The sequence below is a fragment of the Pteropus medius genome, unplaced genomic scaffold, assembly GCF_902729225.1.
Source record: "Pteropus medius unplaced genomic scaffold, Ma_sr-lr_union100, whole genome shotgun sequence".
Lineage (NCBI taxonomy): Eukaryota > Metazoa > Chordata > Mammalia > Chiroptera > Pteropodidae > Pteropus > Pteropus medius.
Window position 1 is genome coordinate 4,322,200 of NW_024349519.1, and position 22,206 is coordinate 4,344,405.

The following is a 22,206-nucleotide window of genomic DNA, read 5'->3' on the forward strand; positions in this document are numbered from 1 at the left end:
AAGGGAAAGCATAGGGCTAAATCATGCAGAGTCTTAAACCATGGAAGACGTTTGGTCTAGGTATCATAGTAAGCCACTGGAATGTTTTAAGGAGAGGAGAGACATAATCTAACTTGTGTTTTAAAGACATTCATGTAAGGACTGTTCGGAGAATGGTTTGGTTAGAAGTAGGAGTGGAAATGGAAGGACGGTTAGAAGTCTCTTCCAGGCAATAGATGACAGTGACCTGGACCAGGTGATAACCCTGGAAATGGAGAAAAGTAGACAGATTCAAAGCACTTTGAGAGAAAATCATCAGGACTTGTGATTTATAGGTTCTACATAATGAAAGAAAGGGAGGAGTCAGGCATGACTTGTATTTCTAGATTGAGCAGCTGGGTATATAGTGATAATGAAGAGTGAGTAAAATGTCATGATTAGCAAGGAAAGGAAATGGTTTTTAAGGAAAGGAATTGCAATGAAGGAACTCAAAGTCTCATTAGGAAATAGAAAGTGGCCCAGTTAAGCTCAGGATGATTTATGTGTGTCAGGGAGGGATGGGTTGGGATGGGATGGGCAAGATGAAGCTGAAAGGGGTTCTTTTGCGTGGGTTCATGGATGTCAAGCAAATAAATATATATAGATGTATGTGGTTTATCTATTTACACCATTGTTTACAATCATATCTATCTGTAGACTTTTTCTTCTACTTTTTCTTCTAGACAAGCCTGATCCTCATGCAGAGTGTTAAGGATAGGAAAATACAAACAAGCTGTGCTGTTCAATAGGGTAGCCACTGGCCACTTGTGGCTAGTCAGCACTGGGAACACGGCTTGACTGAATTGAGATGTGGTCAAGTGTAAAATGCGTAACCGATTTTGAAGACTTAGTATGAAGAGAAAAGATTTTAGATATCTCAATAATTCACATGTTGATTACATGTTAAAATAATATTTTGGATAGACTGGATTGAATAAAACATTACTAAAATTAATTTCATTAAAATTTTTAATGGGGGTATTAGAAAAATTAAATGATGCGTGCTCTCACTTTTGTTGGACAGACTGATCTAGACTTCTTCTAACTCATGCCTACTTAGCTGGGCCACCTGAAGAGTGAGCTTCCATCTTGCCAGTCTATGGTTTCTTAAAAGCAGTGCTCCTGATGAGTAGAGCAAGTGAGATACTGTGGATGAGTCATTCTAAGATGAGTCATCAACAAACACTTCACCAGGGTCCTTGGGTGAAACTAGAGGTCAGCTTTACCCACAAGAGAGTTGTTAATCCTCTACAAGTCAATATGGGATATCTGTAAAATATTCCATAGCTCTACTGATTTTTCTTTCCCTTTGTTTCTTTCTCTCCCTACAAGATTTAGCTCTTTCTCCTCAAGATTTGTATGATAGATTTTCCCTGTGCATTTTCTCTAATCAGTTCTTCCCACTCAAAATTACATGTTGTGCGATTTACTTGCATCTGCCAGGTAGTGTTCCAATGCTAATCATCATAGAAAATACTAATATATTGATGACTTTTATGTAACCTATCTTAAAATCCATACAAGATTATTTAGCTCGTAGGGGTACCTACGATATATTAATGTTTATTAGTGGCTTCTGTAAAGGCATTACAGGAGACAGAAATGAGTGATTATTGAGCATCCAAGAAGATGAAGGAGTTGTGCATTGGTCAGGATTGTATAAGCCTAAAACCCCGCTCTGTTTCATTGGTTAAGAAAGACTATATGAAAGAGAGGATGTTTAAAGAGTTATCAAATGTATAGAACTTGCAAATTAAGGATGTACATGAGAAAGGATGTTTCATATAGAGCAAGAAAATTTTCTGAGGTGAGAGTGAAAGAGTCACTGAGTCTAGAAGAAACAAAGGAATGAGGGGGGTAGAGGAAATGAGGGAACCTGGCAAAGGACTTTTGGGTAAGCCAGTCTTTGAAATGTTGATTTACGGTATAACCTAAATGCCCCAAACACTGGGTAGAGAGAAATACTGTTGGAGGCATTTTGAAAATCAGCTAGACAAGGTTAGTCTCATAAGAATTCATATCATTTCTATACATACTTTATTTTTTCTCATGAAGGGGTAGTTCAGTTTTATACTTACGTGTTTCTGAACTTATTTGATGTCATATCTTGGTTTATGCTCTTGGTCATTGGAAATCTTTGAGTCTTTGAAAGGTTTCGCTTTGAACCAATAAAGCGATCATTTAAATCACTACCCTCTTGATATTTTCACATGAATGTTCTCCATGTTAAACTTTACATCTTCAGTTGCTCAAGCCAAAAGTCTAGGCTCAATACTTGATATCTCTCATTCTCTCTCTGTCTCCCCCATCCATCTAATCTAATAACCTAACCTGTACATTAGCTAGTTCATCAGTTTTATCTCTAAAACAGATTTGTCTCTCTTCACGTCTATCACTGGATGTTTACAGCAGTCTCTTCAATACTCTCTTTGCTTCCATCTTTGCCCTGCTCCAACCCGTTTTCCACACTGCAAAGTGATATTTTTTTAATCTTTAATTCCATTTGGTGGCTTCCCATTGATCTTGTAATAAAAAAATAGATTGTGTCTTAATGTGTTCTAAAGGGGCCTGCATGACCTAGCTTCTGCCTACCTTTTCAGACTTATACCAGTCCCTCTTCCCTACTTCACTCTGGACACATAGCTTGTCTTCAGGTCTCAGACACATGGGGCTCTTTCCTGCATTTGATTCTTTGCACACCCGATTTCCTCTACCTCAAACAATTCTTTCTTCTGTTTTTGCTCGACTGATTATAACTCATTCTTTTGATTTCAAAAGAATCACCCAATTTAATATCGGTCTACCATTGGTCTTGCAAAACATCCCAGACTTTTTTTTCATAACACTTACTGTGGCTTATATATCTACTTGCTTAACGCCTGCTTTCCTCATTAAATTATAAGCTCCACAAGTACAGAAAACATGTTTGCGTTTTCACCAGTGTATAACCAGTGTATAATTGTTGGATAAGCTGAAGGGTTAAAAAAATGCATGACAGGTGGTATAAAATTTCTTCCCACTGGTAATAGTCAGCACTTGCTTTTGTGAAGTATTTTATAGTTTACAGAGTATTTCACATACATTTTCTTATTTAAAGTAGTCTGTGAGTTGTATAATAGAAAAAATTGGATCCGTGTCAGTTATGTATAGGATATGTGGTCAATTATGAGGTTTATTTTAAGACAGAGCTTTTCAGCTGGCAACCTTTCATTATGCCTGAATGTATTTTCCCTTAGGGTAAAGAATTTCACAGGAATGGTATGTGCTAGAAGAAAGGTAGTGATTTTCTCTATACACTAGAAGCTCTTTTAATGAACCACAATTTAACCAATCCACCAGATATGCTGATATTTCCCCCCCCCCAAAAAAGAGTGCTGTTTCACAAAAAAATAAGTTGACTATATAAGAAAAACTGAATTCAGTCACGTCACTTAAAATATGTTATCAAATTAGGTATGGGTAAGAATACTGTAAAATATTGGGAAAAGTCATAGAAACCTGTGATTCTTAATTTGGATTGCTTTGCAAGTGTCTGTAATTTCTCACTCTACTTTTAAATAAATTAAAGCTGAAACTCCTATAGAATGCATAATCGGTATGACATACAAAAGGAAGACTTTGAGGAACTTAAAGCAAAAGACTTGGCCTCCATTAGAGACTGACAAGTAAATGTTTATTTGCATATTTTAAGTTAAAGTGTTTAATATTTATGTATTACTTTTTGTGATTTCTTTCTTTCTCTGTCACATGACTCCTAATCATATTGGTTAAGAGAGTTTCTATGCATTTGAAATTTTATGGAATGGGGAGGACCCCACTCTAGCTACCATCCTAAATTATCATGAAATACATGAAGAGCGTGGTTTGATACTCTGCTTCACCAGCATTTCTTTACCACTTATTCATCTCTTATAAACTGGCTTCTTTCTTTCCTCTTCTGAATTTGCTCACATGGAAATCACCAGTGACCTCCCAAATGCCTACTCTAAGTCCCTTTGCTTATGTCTTTTTGGCATTTTATACTGTTGCCCTTCCCTCTTAATCAAACCTCTCTTCCTTATATTAACCAGATTATTCTGACTTTTCTTTTGCCTACCCGAATGTTTTTTGCCTTCTTGCTCTTTTATGGGCTCACATTTCTTCTTTCTATTTTCTTATCCTATTACCTATTCTTTCTATTTTGATTTTCTTATACACAAAATTTTCACTGCTAGTCTCATCCATTAGTATAGTCAAGAAAAGTATTACTCTGTTGCCTGGTTACAGCATTCTTTTTTGGTACAAAAACTGTAGGAATAATTTAATGATAACCAGAGTAAAGGAATTAGTGAGATGATTCTAAGGAGATTGAGGTCCTGGTGTATTTGGTCAGTGTACCCCTTTCCCAGATAATGAAGAAAGAATATATCAAATTCTATTCCATTTGGTTTCCATTTTCCAGGCCTCATGCAGACAGTCTTTTTCTTCTTTTAAATATGTTAATTCTGTTGATTTAATGTTGGCAACATCTCTTTATCACTTTGTTCTTTTGGCTTTTTAAGTGAAGTGATAATATTAAAAAAGAGTTCCTTCAATGTGTCAGGCATAGTTCTGGATGCTTTACTTATGTTATTCAGTTGAATTTTCAAAACAATATTATACATATGGTATTATTAGCCCCAATGCATAAGTGAGGAGCATGAGGCATTGCAATTTTCAATAGCTTGCCTAAAATCACACTATTAAATACAGATGCCCGAGTCTACTCATTTTGAAAGCTATGGTTTTTTTTTCCAATGAATGCATTTAAACCTATAAATTTCTGTCTAATCTTTACTTAAGCTATATCCCACAAATTTCAGTGTTTAGTATTCTCTAAATCATTTAGTTCTAAGTATTTCATAATTTTCATTGTGATTTTTCTTTAATCCATGAGATATTTAGATGTTTTCCACATAATATGTGGAATTTTGCTTTTCCTACTTTATTAATTTACCCTAAAATCACATATATATATTTTTTTCATTGATGATGTTTTGAATTTTATTGGTTTATCTCTTAAGAAAATGAAAGGGGTAGCACAGCATTGTGCCTATATATCATCTTCATATGTTATAAAAGAAATAAAAGTATGGATCCTATTCTCAAAGAGCTTAGTCTATTGGGAAGGTTTAATCACAAATAAGAGCAATTGAAAGAAGCAAATATAATAATTCCTGGGAGTTCTGAGGATAAGAAATTCAATGGGGATTGTCTCAGTCAGATATATTTTCATGAAAGTTGTGGAATGTGAATTAGATCCTCCAGAGAGGATAGAATTTGGGTGAATTGGGTGAAGGAAGAGGATTTTAGGCAAGGAGGCAAACATAAATGAAGTTATCATGGAATGAATACTGTATTCTTGGTCAGTGACTAGGCCATCCTTTTTTCCCCTTTGGAATACAGGAAATATATCTAATGTCAGTTCCATATAACAGTACGCAAAATATTGTTATTCCTAATGAGTCTCTTCATTATGACTGAAATTCTATTGATGTATGTTAGTTAAACCTCATCCTTCTTAAAGTGGGACCCTTATAGCATGACCTCTGACTTCTTAAAGGATAGTTCCCAGAGTGAAACCCACAAGAAATACAGAGTATGAGATCTTGAATACGGAACAGTGCCTTGTGGTAACCAATCCACAGTGTGGCCACGTGTCTGGCACAGTTAAGGGTAACATATTTACTTTTTATAAAGTATAAGATTTCAAATGAAGAAGGTCAATTCGTTAGATCAATTAGGTCTTCTTAACTTGTTTTAATTTTTAAGAGTTTAGATTTGGAATTCAATAGATCTGACTTTGAATCCTAGGTCCCCCACTTAAAATTATGTGACCTTGGATGAATTTATTTAATCCTTACATGCTTAATTTGCCTCATCTATAAAACAGGGATAACAATACCTATTTCATGGGGTTGTGAAAATTAAATCAAGGAATTTGGCACATTGTAAATGTTCCGTAAGTAGTAGCTGAATATAAGATTGGATATTAATACCAGACAAATAAGGAGGCTCTTTCCTATTCAGATCAACTATACTTGATTCCAACAGTATTAATTATATATACCCAAAGTGGTAGAATGTTAAATATGTAAAATATACATATAGGTATTGCTTCTGTATAGCTAATGAACCAACCTTGACATAATTAATGGGGCTATTAGTAACATAGGACTGAACTATTTATTATAAAATCTAACCAAAAGGGCTGTTTCTTTAAAAAGTACTCTTTTTTAGTTGAGTCAGCACCATTTATGGGAATCTTTTCAGAAGGACAAAGGCATATTAGAAAAGAAATTTCTAGAGTAAACTGATATTTGAAAACCTTTCATGTCCTTATACTTCTAGATTAAGAAATAACAATTGCATTGTAGTTGAAAATTTATTACAGTATTGGCAAATATAACATAATGCAAGCCAGCTTCTGTGGTTGGTGGTAATGTCTGGGGAAAGTGATTTTCTAATAAATACTTTCAGTCTGAATTTTGATTCAATTACCATGATACTCATAAAAATGAATGTGGAAAATAATCTTTTAACCCAGAAGTGTCAGAGTGAATTACCAATGTATTATTTCATTGTATGTGCTCAATCCATCTCTGAAATGTAGAGTCTGTCCATGAAGACCTTGTATTAATGTATGTGACTACGAAGGTAACATCCTGTACATTTCCAAATTAACCTGCTTCTGACATATTTGTGGTGCTCTTGCCTCTGATTCATTACTGCAGGGACAACACAACCCTATATCATACTCCTAAGCATACTGTTTCTTCATATTTCATACTGGGTCTTCATATTTCAATCCTCTAAAAATCGGTCTGGTTTTAGATAATTCTATTGACTAGATAATCTTATCAGTAAGAAAAATGATTTCAATAAACTTAAAAAATGTTCCTCTGAAATAATTTCCAAGTAACTTTTTAAAAGATACATTAAACTCTGCTAACCCAATATTTTGCTTGTTGATATGCTAGAACTGAAATTATATCTTTTTGTACTTTAATTATATCAATTTAGGCCATTTGTGTAGAAATAGTTCTCACTCATAAGTAAAATTAATATAGTAGAATGTAATTATAGCATCGAACTCCTTTTTACCCAAATTTAGATATACTTTATATAATATCATGTCTTTAAATGTAACTGCATTCAAATAAAAGCTTGATATTATACAGTTATTCTACACTGAATAGAGAAGCTGTTACTATTAGTCTTCTACCTCAACTGCATATTTACTTGTCTCCATATTTAAAGAATTTCAAATTTAAAGTTATAAAGTATGGTAAAAGAGATACCTAGGGGATAAAGGCTCTTTAGTCTGAAGGCTACATTAACCTAATTTACATTTATTGAATTGCTAATCGCACAATTTCTGCTCTCACTGATGTTCTCATCTTGGGGTTTGAGGGGCAGGGGTAGATGTAGAAGACTAGTAAACAAGCCAGTGGATGAATACTATCAAATACTAAATATTTGCTATGAAGGAATGCTATAGAGACCAACACTGGGGACCTACTTAAATTATGTTATCAAATAGGGCCTAACTGGGGTCATGAGAGGAAGAGCCTGGAGAAGAACATCACAGGTGGAGAAATCAGCAGGTCTAAACACCTTGAAACAAACTGCTGCCCAATAAATAGAGGGCAGGTCTCAAGGACGAGAGAGTTATACAGAATCCAGTGGGATTGAAGGTCAAAATAACAGATTTAATAACTTCAATCTCAGTTTGCATGAAGCCACAGTTTGACTTGGATTATATCATATTGCAAGTAGCTAAGTGGTTTACTGTTCTCTACCATATGAGTGGGTGTGCTGAAATTTTTTAGCTACCACTGGATGACTACGGTCTAAAAACTTCGGAGAGAATTTTTTATCATTACTTTTGCTGCCAAATGTGATGCTACAATAGCCATTGCACTATTTGACACTGCGTGTTCTTATATTTTAAAACGTAAAATTTTCTCCTCTTAGTACATTAAGATATCAAATGTATGTGAATATTTGTACCCTTATCTTACTCATCCTCTTTGATATTCATATAGTACTTCCATATTGACATTTGACACTTATTTACTCTAATTTTCTTACAACGAACAAAGAATATTAAATTAAAAAGAAGGTCCAATTATTTTGTGTCCCTATATAATTAGGAACTGTTTAAGTTACTGAATGAGTACTTGAATTACATATCTGCCTTATTTTCTCATCTTTGTGTTTCACTGCTGAGCACATTCAACACTGATTATCAAGTACATGTTTTTTACTTTTGACCTCCTCACCCATTTATTCATCAGATTCTACAGATGATGCCAAACTATGTTAGAACATGTGAACCAAATAAGGACGTGATTAGATCCATTTAATGATAATTGGCCTTCTGGTATGGTTTCCAAGAATATATTGCATCATTAATGTAGAAACCACTTATTTGCAAAATCAAAGTCATCTGGTTACTAATATACTGCTGTTAACATATGGATGTTATCCACAGGGAGAAAAGAAGTGTGTTCCTTGAATGTGCTTGCAAAAAGAGTTTGTACTACTTTCTCCTAAGAGGGCTGCTTTTGAATACTATGTCTAAGCTATTCAACCTGCTAATCCCAGACTTAGAATGGGAATTTGGTAACTATCCTTTTTAAAAAAATAAAAGAGAAATAAGTTATAGCTGCAGGCAAGTATGTCCCTGTGCATTATTATTTTTCTTCTGACAGCCTATCTGTAATTTGTGAAGGATTTTGGCTGGCGGCCAAACTCAAAGCAGTCAACTACTACAATTGTTTGTGTCTGTATGTAGTCTCAAGTGTCTTTATAGTTGAAATGAAATAAGTAACAAGTTTGGTGTATAGCAGACCACTCTAGACCAGGATTTCGGTGGATGCTTTATTTATTCAGTTCTCCTGACTTTTTCAATACATCTGCTTTTCTATGAAGTATTCTGTATATCTTTATAACCATTAAGAATACATTCTCGATTTAAAGCAAGACTTTGTTAAAAAATTTTTATTCCAAAGCAAAAAAATTAGATTAAAGCAGAATGAATACACAATTCTTGAATTTGCTAATACATGTCCACTTAGATTTGGGCTTTAATTTTTAAATATTTACTTAGCAAAATACTGACCAAAATATATAGGCAGAAATTTTTATCAGATTGACAAGAAAAGCAGTTCTGAATTTCATAAAGCATTCACCAGAGAGACTATATTGTCAGCAGCAGTAATTACAGCAGGTAATTGTATCGTTTACCCTGTTACAGACCACTGAATGTGACGAGCATGGGACATACCAGCTGTCACACCCTGTTAGCTTTCACGTTCTGGGATTTGCGGAATCACACTAGGACTCACTCTTGGTGAATGAAAGGAAAACAAAAATAAACTGAGATTAAAAACTATTATGGCTTTTATAGAGATACTTTTCTAGAAAACAAAAAGTGTAAATTTCTGTAAAGTTGAAAGTCAACCTGAGTATTCCTATCCTTCATGTTTGTTTCTTACAGTCAAAGGCTGTTGGATTGGAAGTATATAAAACTAAGATTCAATTCTGCTATTTGTTAGCTGTGACCTTGGAGAAGTCATTTAATCTTCTTGAGCCTCAGTTTCTTCATGCGGTTAATAAAAAATGTGCTAAAGGATACAGTCTCTAAGGTTCAGTTATACCATAAATACATATGCAAACAATTTTATATGATTTAATGTTAGGCGGGAGCAGATGGTGTGAAGAAGGAATCCAGGTATGGAAGGGATGTGAGACAGAGCCTCTCTGAGGAGGCGCCCACTGAGCAGAGGCCTGAAATAAGTGAGCAAGCAAGGCATGAAAACATGTGGGTTAATAGCATCTCAAGAAGAAGGGACAGCAAGATTTTCTGTCTGTTCGAGGAGGACAGAAGGCCAGTGTGGCTAGGAGGAGGAGAGAGTAGAAGATGACTTCCTTGGGGGCACACTATGGCCATGCCAAGGACTTTGGATTTTATTCAAAACGTGAAGAGAGTCCAGGTAAGGGTTAAGAACAGAGGAATGTCATGATCTATTTTAAGTTTTGAAAGAATAATTCTACCTACTCTATGAAATAAGAAGGCTACAGGTGGATATATTTACATTTTAACAGAATACACTCAAATATATTGGTATATGTGTGGCCACTTTGAAAAAATCGTGTAATTTCATACTTAGGGGAAAATTTTTTGAGTAAATGTTAAAGAAAACTAGTCATTACAATTGAGGTTCTTTTGGTATTTTTTGATGTTTTTAATTACCTTCAAGTTTCATTTTACCTTAGTTAATATAGAATTAGCAGGAATAATCACAAAGGAGAAATAATGCTGACTTCATTTGTGCTGACATGTTTGAGTTTTTCATTCCAATTCTGGAAAGATTTTTGAGATATGATCATGTGTTGCTAGACTTGATTAAACACAGATAAATGAATATTTTTCTAGATATTTTTCTCTGGAATAGTTGAATTGAGACCGAGGGAGGAGAGTTTAGGAGTATAAATCCAGTTAGACCTGAAGAAAAGCCTTTTGTTGTGCATGTTCAGCATTCAGGCTGGGAGCTTCTTAAAACATTTTGAGTGGAGGTTTTCCTCTCTTGGTGTATCATGCCACACTGATTAATTTTTTTACACAAAAAACAACAAACATAAATGGAGCATTAAGTTCCAGTTGGGCACTCTGCCAAACACTTAGGATATAGCAGGAATACCTGCAGAAAGTGTGACAGTGATAATATGCTTGACTAGGGAGCTATGGGTCGCCTTTCAAAACTTTATTTACATTTCGAACCTACATTCTGTCTTTACTTAGATGTCTAGGGATAATTAGGAAGTTGGTTGATGCCCATTATGGCAGAGCTAACACCCCTTTTTAACTGCTCTTCATTATGTCAATTAGTATAGAAAAGCAAGTAAATACATCTTCCTTGTTATCATGGAAATCATAACCTAGAAGCAAAGATTGGTAAGTAAATAGACAACTACACTGCAAGGCAAGGCGTAGAGTGCTATGATAGAGGGAACACAGCAAGTTAAGGAAACAGGTTAGGCAAAGATACTGAGTCATGAAAATGGTGAGGTCGTGGCAAAGGGAACAGGAATTAAAAGAAAGAAGGCAAAGCAATCTGCACTTATACTTTTCTGTTCCCAAAATCTTTAATTAACATCAGTATTGTACTTTTCCTAACATTCAGTTATTCAGAAATATATATAGCTGCATGATTTCCATCTTCTCTTCTAGAGAATTCTGTTTCTCAAAAGTTTCTAATCATGATTCCATCATTTTGTTTTTCTCAGCTCTGGGACTTTTTTTTTTTTAATTAAATTTATCACAGTGACATTGGTTAATAAAATTAAATAGGTTTCAAATGTACAATTCAATAATACATCATCTGTATATTGAATTGTGTGAACTTTTAAGATGGGCCATAGTCCACTTTCAAAATAATCATTTTGGTTTAGTGTCTTTGTCCAGGCTGCTATAACAAAAATACCACAGACTGGGTGGCTTAAACAACAAGGGAGGCCAAGATCAAGGCACAGACAGATTTGCTGTGTTGAGAGAGCCTACTTCCTGGTTCACAGACAGCTGTCTTCTCCGTGTGTCCTCGTATGGCAGAAGGGGCAAGGGAGCTCTCTCAGGCCTCTTTTATAAGGTCATTGATCCCATTCATGGGGGCTCCACCCTCATGACCTAATCACCTCCCAAAAGGCCTACCTTCTGAATACTTTCACATTGCGGATCAGGCTTCAACATCTGAATTTTGGGGAGACACATACATTCAGTTCATAACATTTAGTTTTTCTATTTGTCTTGGAGTAAAGGATGGAGAAAGCAGAGGCCAGATTAGAAGACAGAAAATTGGGACCGATCAGTGAAGAAGGGAGTCACCATCTACTTTGCCAATCTGCCATAGAGGCCCCGGAGGCTGGTTGTGCCAGCCATTCTCTGGAAACTACAAATCCTTCCCATTTTGGTTCCTGCCTTTCTCCTTTTGTCCCACTTTCCCTTAAAAGGATATTCTGAGTGAGTGAATGGATGTTATCATTTGAGGAAAGATATGTGGAACATGTTTAAATAACATTAGAAGAGAGAGCCTTTAAATACACTTACTTGTCAGTTGTACTAAATCTGGGCCCCCAGAGAAAGGAAGGGGAAGATGGAAGGCAGTGATAAGGGAAGTGTGGGGTGTAATTAGAAGAGGATAGAATAAAAACTGAATACAAAGAGCAAGTGTTTTCCCCAGAGCAGGACATTGCTGATTGTAATTAAAATATACACTTACAGTCAGGGAGAAAATTACAAGTGACAATTTTTAAAAATTTTAATTTATACTGTGGAATAATGAAAGTGGAATGAGTAAATTGGAAAGGCGTGTAACTAAAAGTTGCAATTGGGACACAAGGGCAAGAAGCCAAGATATAAGAAGGCAAGAGTTAAAATAAAAAGGGAAGTAAAGAAAGTTAGTACCAGAATCCTTCTCCATTTGTTATTCAGCTTTTCTTTAAGCTACACATCTTCTGGTTTTGAGGTCAAATTCCTATTCACATTCAAGCAGCAATCTGATTGGAATCCTAGAGGCAAAAGGTTTAAGGACAAATAATGGGCATAAGGAAAAGGAAAGTGTTATCTTGTTGAGGTGGGGTGCTCACTATTCAGGGAAGGTGAATGATAAGTTGGCAGATTAAAGTCTATCTTAAATTCCTCTGAACACTTTAGGTGATTCCTAGGGCAAGCACTCCCCTCTGTGAAAAACAGAAAAGAATTACTACAGTCTTTGAAGGAAACTCATCAAGTAAAAGTGACTCATTCAGAATGAGGTTTAAAATAAAAGCAATTTCAAATTTTTGAAAAAAAATATAAAAAGAAGTGACACTCTAACCATATTCTCAGAAGAGATCATCTTTTCTGGCTTAAAAAAAATACGACTTTCTAAATGACAAAATAGAAGGTTTTACTCTACTTTTAAATTGATTTCTGCCACTCAAAAACTAAACAAAACTTTGGTATAAATTAGTCACCAACTTACTATCTAATATTTATATATATCTAGTGTGTAAATTATATATATATATACACACACACATATATAATACATTTACACACACATACATATATATGCACACACATAAATATATTTTATAAAGAAATACATTTTATGAGGAAACAAAATCTATAAATATCTTTAGGACAGGGATTCCGTCTTATTCGTCTTATAACAATCACAACTCTTACCTAAGCATAGTAGAACTTAACACATATTTGTGCCATCAATAAGCATAGTCATATCTTTTATATCATAGTTTTGCTGTGATAGAAACTCAGATAACATCCTCTAAAAGAGATGAATTAATGAAACTAATTTTTAAAGTCCCCAGGTGAAAAGGTCGATTTCCTTTGCCCCATAGTCTCAACTCTTTAAAATCTGAGGAATCATTCTATATTCTGTAAGTTATAAGATAAAAGATCAGAGTATGGTATCTACTCCAAGTATGGACATCTAAAATTGTCTTAAAATACATTCAAAAGACTAGGTTGAAATACTGTGAATTTTTTTTTTTTTTTAGATAATTGTAAATTTCAGAAGTTCCCTTTAGTATTGTATTTTGTCTTGGGATACTTTTTACTGGTATAGTTTGAATATTTTCTCCAATCTTACTATTTTTTGTAGGTATTAAAGCAGGCAGATTTTAGAATTGTCAATGAAAGAATGAGATTAGGTTGGGATGATTTTTTTCACCAGCAGAGGTTTTTAGTAGCTTAATGATAGCCTTTACTTTCTTTCAAATAAATGTCAATAAACGGAAAGCATACCTCTTACCAAATTTTGGGGTAGCATTAACATGAAAACATAGGAGCAACAACCTTGAACTTTTGCCTTAGTGAAGTTAAGCATCATGATCTCTTAAGCAATGTATGGATACTACTCTAAATGTTAAATCTCAGGTATGTAGCATGGATTTTGGATGAGTACAATGAACTCCAGATGTAAAACACTGTGAGAAATTGAAAATGTTGATTTTTGTGTAGATTGAAACCTGACCATTGTTCATTCATTCATATTTACCAAGTACTAAAATGTGCCAGGTATTATGTCAAGAACTGAGGATTCAAAGATCTATAATAAAAATTCCCTGTCTCATGGAGTGTATCAGTTAACAGCCCCTGTCAGTGTTATCAGGCTAGTCTAATACTAACTCATGAAATACTCACCTGCCCTAGGATTATTCCGAGTGCTTTTCAGACATTACATCAGTTGATCCTTGCAGCTCTGTGAAGAATTTGCAGATCCACATTCCCTTATCTATAGCTCTGAACTCTGAAAAGTCCAGATAGCTGTGGAAATGGATTTTTTTTTTTAAATTCATTTGACAGCAAACTTTGATCTGATGGGATGCTAGTTCTCATCTTTATCCAATTCGTTATAAATAGTCATGCTTTTACTATGGAAATATTTGTTTGGTTACTGAACACCATCCAAGATCCTGTTGGAGATTTTATTCCTGTACTATTATTAGGTCCATCTAATAGAGGAGGAAACTGTGATTTAAAGAGATTAAATAATTTTGCTAAATATCTGACAATTAGTAAAAGGCAGAATCAGGATTTGAACTGAGGCACCCTGGCTCCAAAGTCCTTACTCTCAATTACTACATATTCTGATTTTCAAATGTTATGATGCAATTAAGCATAAGGCTCTGTGGATTCTGTTGGGCTCATCTAAATTAGACCGAGAGGGTTTTTTTTAAATTTTATTTTAGCTTTTTTATTTTTATTTTTTTTAATTACAATTGACATTCAAAATGATTCCCCCTGATAACTCTAGTACCCACTTGGCACCATACATACTTATTACAATATTATTGATTATATTCCTTATGCTGTATTTACATCCCTTTGACTATTTTGTAAATGCCAATTTGTACTTCTTATTCCCTTCACCTTTTTCATCCAGCCTTCCATGTCTCCTTCCATCTGATGGCAACCATCAGTTTCTTCTCTGTGTCTATGAGTTTGTTTCTGTTTGTTTCTCATTCATATTCTTCTTTAGAGTCCACATAGATGTGAAATCATATGGTATTTGTCTTTGTCTGGCTTATTTCACTTAGCATAATACCCTCTATATTCATCCATGTTGTTGCAAATGGTAAGATTTCATTCTTTTTTATGGCTGAGTTATAGTCCGTTGTATTTATATGTACCACATCTTTATTCAGTTGTCTATTGATGGGCATTTAGGTTGTTGTGTTGTCATCATGAGGCTATTGCAGTAATCCAAAGGAGATATTTAGTCCCCAATTTAGGCAGCTGCAGAACAGTGAGGATGGGGATCAGGGTGTGAAAATGAGAATTCCCAAGGAAGTAAAATCCAAATGAATTGGTAGGTGGGAAGAAGGGAAGAAAAATCTTTGATGATTCCCAGATTTCTGGTTTGGGAGGAAGAAAGACATACGGATAAATTTAAATGCAGATTCATCTGTAAGTATAAAATCTGAGGATGTTCTTTCCTGATTACCTGCATGGTTTTCTGTATAGTTGTTGCTATGGTTATGTCGAGAGTGAGGGGATGAGGATGGGGCAGGCATTTGAAGAGAGAACAGCATAGCTGCCAAGGGGAATGGAAGAGAAAGCAGATATGGAATGGAGATATGCAGGATTTTCACTATAGAATAAGTTGAATATTTGGCATTAGAAAGTCTCTGAATGTTTTGCATGTTAGATTGAGATACACTTTATAGCGATTGATTCACTCTTTAACAAATATTCGTCAGAGACTAATTTTGTGCCAGTCATTGTGTTTGACCTTTGGGGCAATTGATGAATTAGACCCAAGGTTTACCATCAAGGTGGTTATCTAACAGATTTTGAGTGGGGAGTGTTTACTCAATTTATTGTCACCATCAATAGAGTAAATTCAATTTCCTAATATGATCTTTATTTTTATATTTTGACTTCTTAATTCTATTGTCTTCTTTGCCATAATAACTAAACCAAACCAAGCCAAACCAAAAATAAGAATTATAAAATTCCTAAAAGTAAGAAGCCTCTAACTTTTGTTCATCTCATTACCATCTTCCCAGTCATCCAGATTTGAAGCCTGAGTTATTTTAAATTGCCTCTTCCTCTTGGCTCAATTATTGATCACTGCGGGACCATCAGTTTTATGTCTAAATCTGCCCCTCTTTCTCCATCACTTTGTTCATTCTACTTCCGATTACATGAAAGCATAAGGACTGATACGTATAAAATGGATGACATGATTCCTGCCTTAAAGGCATTTGAAACTTATGATTTTGGTGTTAGCTTCCGAACTATTCTTCCTGCGTCCTGTAGTACTTTCTTATGTTGCACATATACGTTACTCAGCACAGTGCTTGACAGGAATAAGCGTTGAGTTTCTATCTGCTTTCTTCCTCTTTCCCTCCTCCTACTCCTCCTTTTGCTTCACCTCAGTGTTGCATAGATTCCTGTCTCAATTCTCATTAATAATCTAACTCTGACTCTAAAAGAGAAAAATAAAAGTAAGAAAGAAGGATAAAAAAGTAGAGAGAGGAATGCTTCCTAACTAACATGGGGCATATACTTTGCCAAGGAAAGTTAGTCTTTCCTCATGTGCATATTGCTGTTAATTTCCCTTAAAGTCCCTAAAAATCAACTCTAATTTTATCATGCCATGTATTATTGTATAGCTGGAAGTGGCTGTTTATTGCCCACCAGATAAAATCATGTGTTCTCGACCTTACCCACATTTATTCTTTACTATTCCTTTTCAGTTATCACCTTTGCCAGCTCAAGCACTTTGTGGCCCTACGATACCCTATACTTTTCTCTTTGTACCTGTGTTCTCTCTATGTGGAATGCTCTTTCCTGTCAAAACCCTTCTATCTTTCAAGACCCACTCACTTGACATATTTATTTCATAATATTTTCTCAGACCCCTGTCAATCCTCATCTTTTCCTCTTTAAGCCTCATAAGATTTGTCTTTTTAGGTTATAGGTAGTTTTTTTTTTTTAAACACTGAAGATAATTCTGGCTCTGTCACTTCCTAGCTATATGTTGTTGGGCAAGATATGTATTTGCTGTAAGAAAGCTCTGGATTCCCATGTGTAAAAATAATACCTACCTGAAAAGATTTTTGTGAAGACTGAAAGGGATAATGCATATAAAACACTTAGTACAGTGCTTTGGAGCATGTAGTAAGCACTTAAGAATTAGCTATTGTCATTATTATTACTATTATGATTTCCTCTTTTATAGCACTAAAAAACTTTGACAATATATCATAATTATCTCTTTATATCACCAATCCTATAATAGTTCAAAAGTTCTTTGAGGTCACAAGTCCCAATTCATGTATCCTTTGCATCCTCCATAGCCCTAGAAATGCATAGCAGAAGCTTCATAAATGTGTTTTGAAAGAATAAATGTAAATCATCTGGCTGATAGTTACAAGAATTTAGTTGCCCTACAGTGTATTCAGACACAAGTTATTTCATGAAACGCAAACTAAAACAAAAGTTTTTGCCATAAAATTAGAATTTAGATTACCTTGGAAAATTACTAGAAGAGTTCAGAGGAAATTAGAATGTGCTTTGGTTGTTAAAATTCTTGATCAAATAAGGATTAGGAAAGGATGCTGAGCATATCAGCAAAAAGACTAGAAGAAAATAAACCAAGCATGTCAGAGGAAAGCACTCTGAACAAATCCCAAGTTGCCAAACATACTGAAGAATAACAAGAAGTCAGTATTGAATTCGTGTGGTCAGTGAACAGGAAACTTGAGTAGTGAACAAAAAATACTTAGGTGTTAAAATGAATTTTAGTGGGTTTCCTGCTAACATGGGCATAGAGTGGGTTTAAAGTATAATTTCTTATAGCTACTTTAATAGTGTTAAAAATAGATTTCTGTTAACATGACATTGTAGTAAATAGATTTTTCTCTGTAATGTAAACTGAGTAAATATGATATAAAATAAACTGAGTAAATAAGAAATAAAATGAATAGATTTGGCTAAGTATGATAGCAGACATTTTTTTTTCCTTGATGTAACCATTGAAAGTAATGGCATTTTAGAAACCAGAAAAATGTTCAAAACATATTTGATTTCAGAAAAGATTAGGAAGAGAGCAAACTCTGTGAGACATTTAGTTTTTTTTCCACAGAACTAAAATGGAAAAAAGAGGACATTGTCTAGCTAATAAAGGCAAAAGTAATTTTTCCACTGAAGTAGATGAGAAGGTAACTAATATTGATTGAGTATCTATTATTTGCCGGGGTCTTTACATCATCATTGAAGTTTATTCTGCATAGTAGCTCACTAATATAGGTCCTAATTTCCTCATTTTAAACTTGGTAAGATTGGCTAACTTTTTCAGGACCACACAACTAGGATTAAATGACATCAAAAATGAAGCCAGTCTGGAAATCAAATATACTGTGTCACACTGCCTCCCTGCTATTGCTTGTTAAAATAGTGTATCATTTTTTCTACTTTATCCTTCATATTTCCTTATGACCCCAGTATGGAACAGTTGATGGAGGGTGTTTTAAACCAGTTAATAAATTGTAACACTGTTCCCTAAAATGTCAGTAATCATTAAGACATAAATGTTTTGATTGCAGAGATTTATGTTGCTGGTGGCAGCGAGCACAATGTCTTCATATAGCGGACTGCTAAATATCTGAGGAGGGAAAGGAAGGAAGAAGGTAGAAGAAGGAAGGAAGGAATTCCAGTTCTGCTATACAGAACCCCCCCGCCAAAAAAAAAAAACAATCTAGGAATTGCTGAGCTGTAATATAGAACATTCTTTATATTTCGTTTCAGTACTCATTGTGAATAATTATCTTGTAGAATAATTATCTTGCAACTGTACTAAGGAGCTATGGACAAGTCCTAAGAGTTGTTTAGTTTGATAGGTTAGAGGTGGCATCTTTTATCTGAAGACTCACAGTTGCCATTCTTTTTAGAGTGAAACTAGAGGTCTCAGTATTGCAGACCATGGGCTATCTTGTTCTGATAATCTTCATAGGCCAGTGCAGATAACTACCTATTTATTTTGGTAGGAGTACATGTGAGTGAAACTCATGGTTGAGTTTCTACAAAACCCATAGACAGCTTAAGGCAATATTTTTGGTCTAGAGAAATATAGGAAGAAAATGACTAAGCAGCTTTACATTTTTTAAAGATAAACCATCAAGCTAAATATATAGTTTGATGATGTTATTATAAGTTCCTCAGGTGTAACTTACACTTCTTCTATGAGCTTCCTTTCTCTATGACTTATTTAGTCTTAAGCCTGAGGTCGCTTGTTCTCAGGTTTCTGTTAATAGATAATAGTTAAGACCAGAGATAGGTTGTTGCTATGTTTAGAGCTGTATCCTGCCATGTTTGAAAAGAGAATTAACTCATCGTAAATTTATATTCCGAGAGACTTTTTGGCCAGGTTTAGGTTTTCAACACCTTTCCATTTGGTTTCAGTTCACAATAAAACAAATCGAGATTGACTTGAATGATAATGGCAGAGGAAGTAAGTCCTAGCTTTCTTCATTTGGTCATTCATTCTTTCAAGAAATCATTTATTTATTCAAGAATTCAACATTCATTCAAGAAGCATTCTTTGAATGCTGAAATTAGCACAAAGAAAAATACAAAATTCTTATCCCAAAACTCACAATCCCAGGCAGGGTCTGAGGTAGGAGACCAACAAGAACTAGACAATTATGATAACATACAATAACAGAGCCTGTATACAGTGCTAGCAGAACAGACAGCAGCCCCTAACTCTGTAGGAGAAGGAGAGTAAGTTATTTTCATGTAAGACATGACATTTTAGTGTAATCTTTCAAAATGGTAAGTTTTCCAGAAGAATCCATGAGGGCATTCACTTCAGACACAGGGAACAAATATGTGTAAAGGCACAGATGTATTTAAAAACTTGAAAATTGTCTTTACCTTTGAATTGCCTAGGAACACACTCATTTCAGTGACCAGAAGAGTAAATAACAACAGAGAAAACCAGATACGAAGTTGTGTAATTAACGTTTATTGAACATTATCATACTCCATACTTAACTGAATCATGTTAGGCCCTATATCTACGCCGTGAATACCGTCTAATTAAGAAGACAACCAAAGCAGGGATGAAAACAGCATCAAATCTATCTTTAAAGGGCCTATGGCTGTCCATGTAGAGATTTATTGATTAACTGTAGCACTTCAGATTGCACTGGGAACAAAATTGGCAGCAGATGCGAACTTCAAAGTGTGTAATTATTTTGCTTCAAGCAGCTGAACTAAAGGTAGGTAGGTAGGTGGGCTGCCCATTCCATTCTCTCTGAAATTTTATGGTGGTCCAAGGGTAGCCCCAATTAGGAGACCCATGTGTAATCCAGCTGTTTTCTAAACTATCATCACTATGTGTGAATTTATAAAACTGCAAAATGTTCTGATACTAGATAATTAGGGTAGAACTTTATAAAATTTGGGAAAATTCAGCCAGGAATTTGAAGAATAAAGTATTCGTTCAGGCAATGCTAAAATCTTAGTGATTGAAATCTCTCTATCCTCTAAAAAATTATTGGGAATAATCTATAAAATTATTTTAGAGCTATAGTTAAAATTATCATAACTTTGTGCTTATATAACACAGGACTGTAATTGTGAAATGTTAATCTTTATATTTTAAAGATAAAAGAGAACATCCTATTTTATTAGTTGAAATGGTGTTTTTAGTCTAATCTCAACTATATATGCCAAAGGAAAATTTTTTCAAAGTTACAGGTATTTTATTATTACAATATATTGATTGTCTGGGATAATATATATATTGCCTGGAATACAGAGAGTTCTAAAATGAAAAAAATATTTATTTTTGCTTTGATGATTTACATCATAGTGAATTAATTGCTTGATCAATGTAAGTATATTAAAATATATAATTTTAAAATTTTGTTTTAAACTAACTTTTATGTAAGAGACTTAATAATAAATATTACCACTAGGAATTTTGGATGACTTGAACTAATTTATATGCGTTTCCTCACTTATATTTCATTTCTACTCATCTTGATTTTGGTGTTATAACTTTTCTTTCTCATATTCACTATATTTATTCCTTACATTTATAATTTTGCTGAACACTGAACTAGAATTCTGAAGTTATAATATTTCTGTGAAATTGGGCAGGCTACTTAAGCACTCTGAACCACTATTGACTGACTCATCTTTAAAATGACAATAATGCTATCAGTTCTGCCTCCCTTTCAGGGATCCTGGGAGGATCAAATGGTTCAGTGCTTACAAAGTGTGAAGTTACACACAGTGAAGGGGCTTCATATTGATTGTATATTTTAAAGGTTGTATTTGCATATGTTATAAAGACAAGTTTATCTATTTAATAGGAGAATGATACTTACTTTGCAGAAGGAGGGAACTTACTGAGGAGGTCAAATATTCCTCTAGCAGTTTGTATATGTATCTTTCTACCTGCAAGTATGGATATGGATTTTAACTGCACCTAACTCCCAAAGCTTCAATTCCATTACCCTGTAGATTAGGATCCACAGAGCAATACGGTTTTACATTCTTTCCTGTCATCCTTCTCATGCTAGAGAAAAGACTTTGGCAGATTTATTTCATGAGAATAACTCCCCAGATATTAACCACAGAGATGATACAGAGCTGGCTCAGGGATCGACTTCTGAGAATTAATCTCCATCTTTGCCTCTCTCTCAGTCCTTCTTACTATTGGTGGGCTTTTGCCAAATCCTTTTGCATTCAAAATTTGTGAATATGTAAACTATGTATATACTTCAAGAAGAATATCCAATACTTCAAAATATGAGTTCTTAAATATATAATTTGCATGTGTCTATATTTGAAAAAAAAAATACCATATAGTAATCCAGATGTAGGTGCAGTTTAAAATAAATTGTCTTAAAAATCTGTCTTTGAGTAATAACATTGTATTCTTCATTTCAGAACATGATGAATGCATCACAAATCAGCACAACTGTGATGAAAATGCTTTATGTTTCAATACTGTTGGAGGACACAACTGTGTTTGCAAACCAGGCTATACGGGGAATGGAACCACTTGCAAAGGTAAAAGGGTTAATGCCAACACCTCTTCCATTAGAGATAATATAATCCATCTCAACCTCCCTCCA

General features: G+C 34.4%; 1 protein-coding gene across 7 annotated transcripts in view; it reads left to right on the top strand.

The window, feature by feature from the left end:
* The window catches only part of NELL2 (neural EGFL like 2), a 300,577-nt gene that overhangs the window by 190,425 nt on the left and 87,946 nt on the right, over positions 1-22,206 (top strand). For all 7 annotated transcript variants that reach the window (XM_039882249.1, XM_039882250.1, XM_039882245.1 and 4 more), the window contains one exon: positions 22,019-22,141. In XM_039882249.1, coding sequence (XP_039738183.1) covers positions 22,019-22,141 — 123 coding nt within the window. The remainder of the gene's footprint in view (positions 1-22,018; positions 22,142-22,206) is intronic.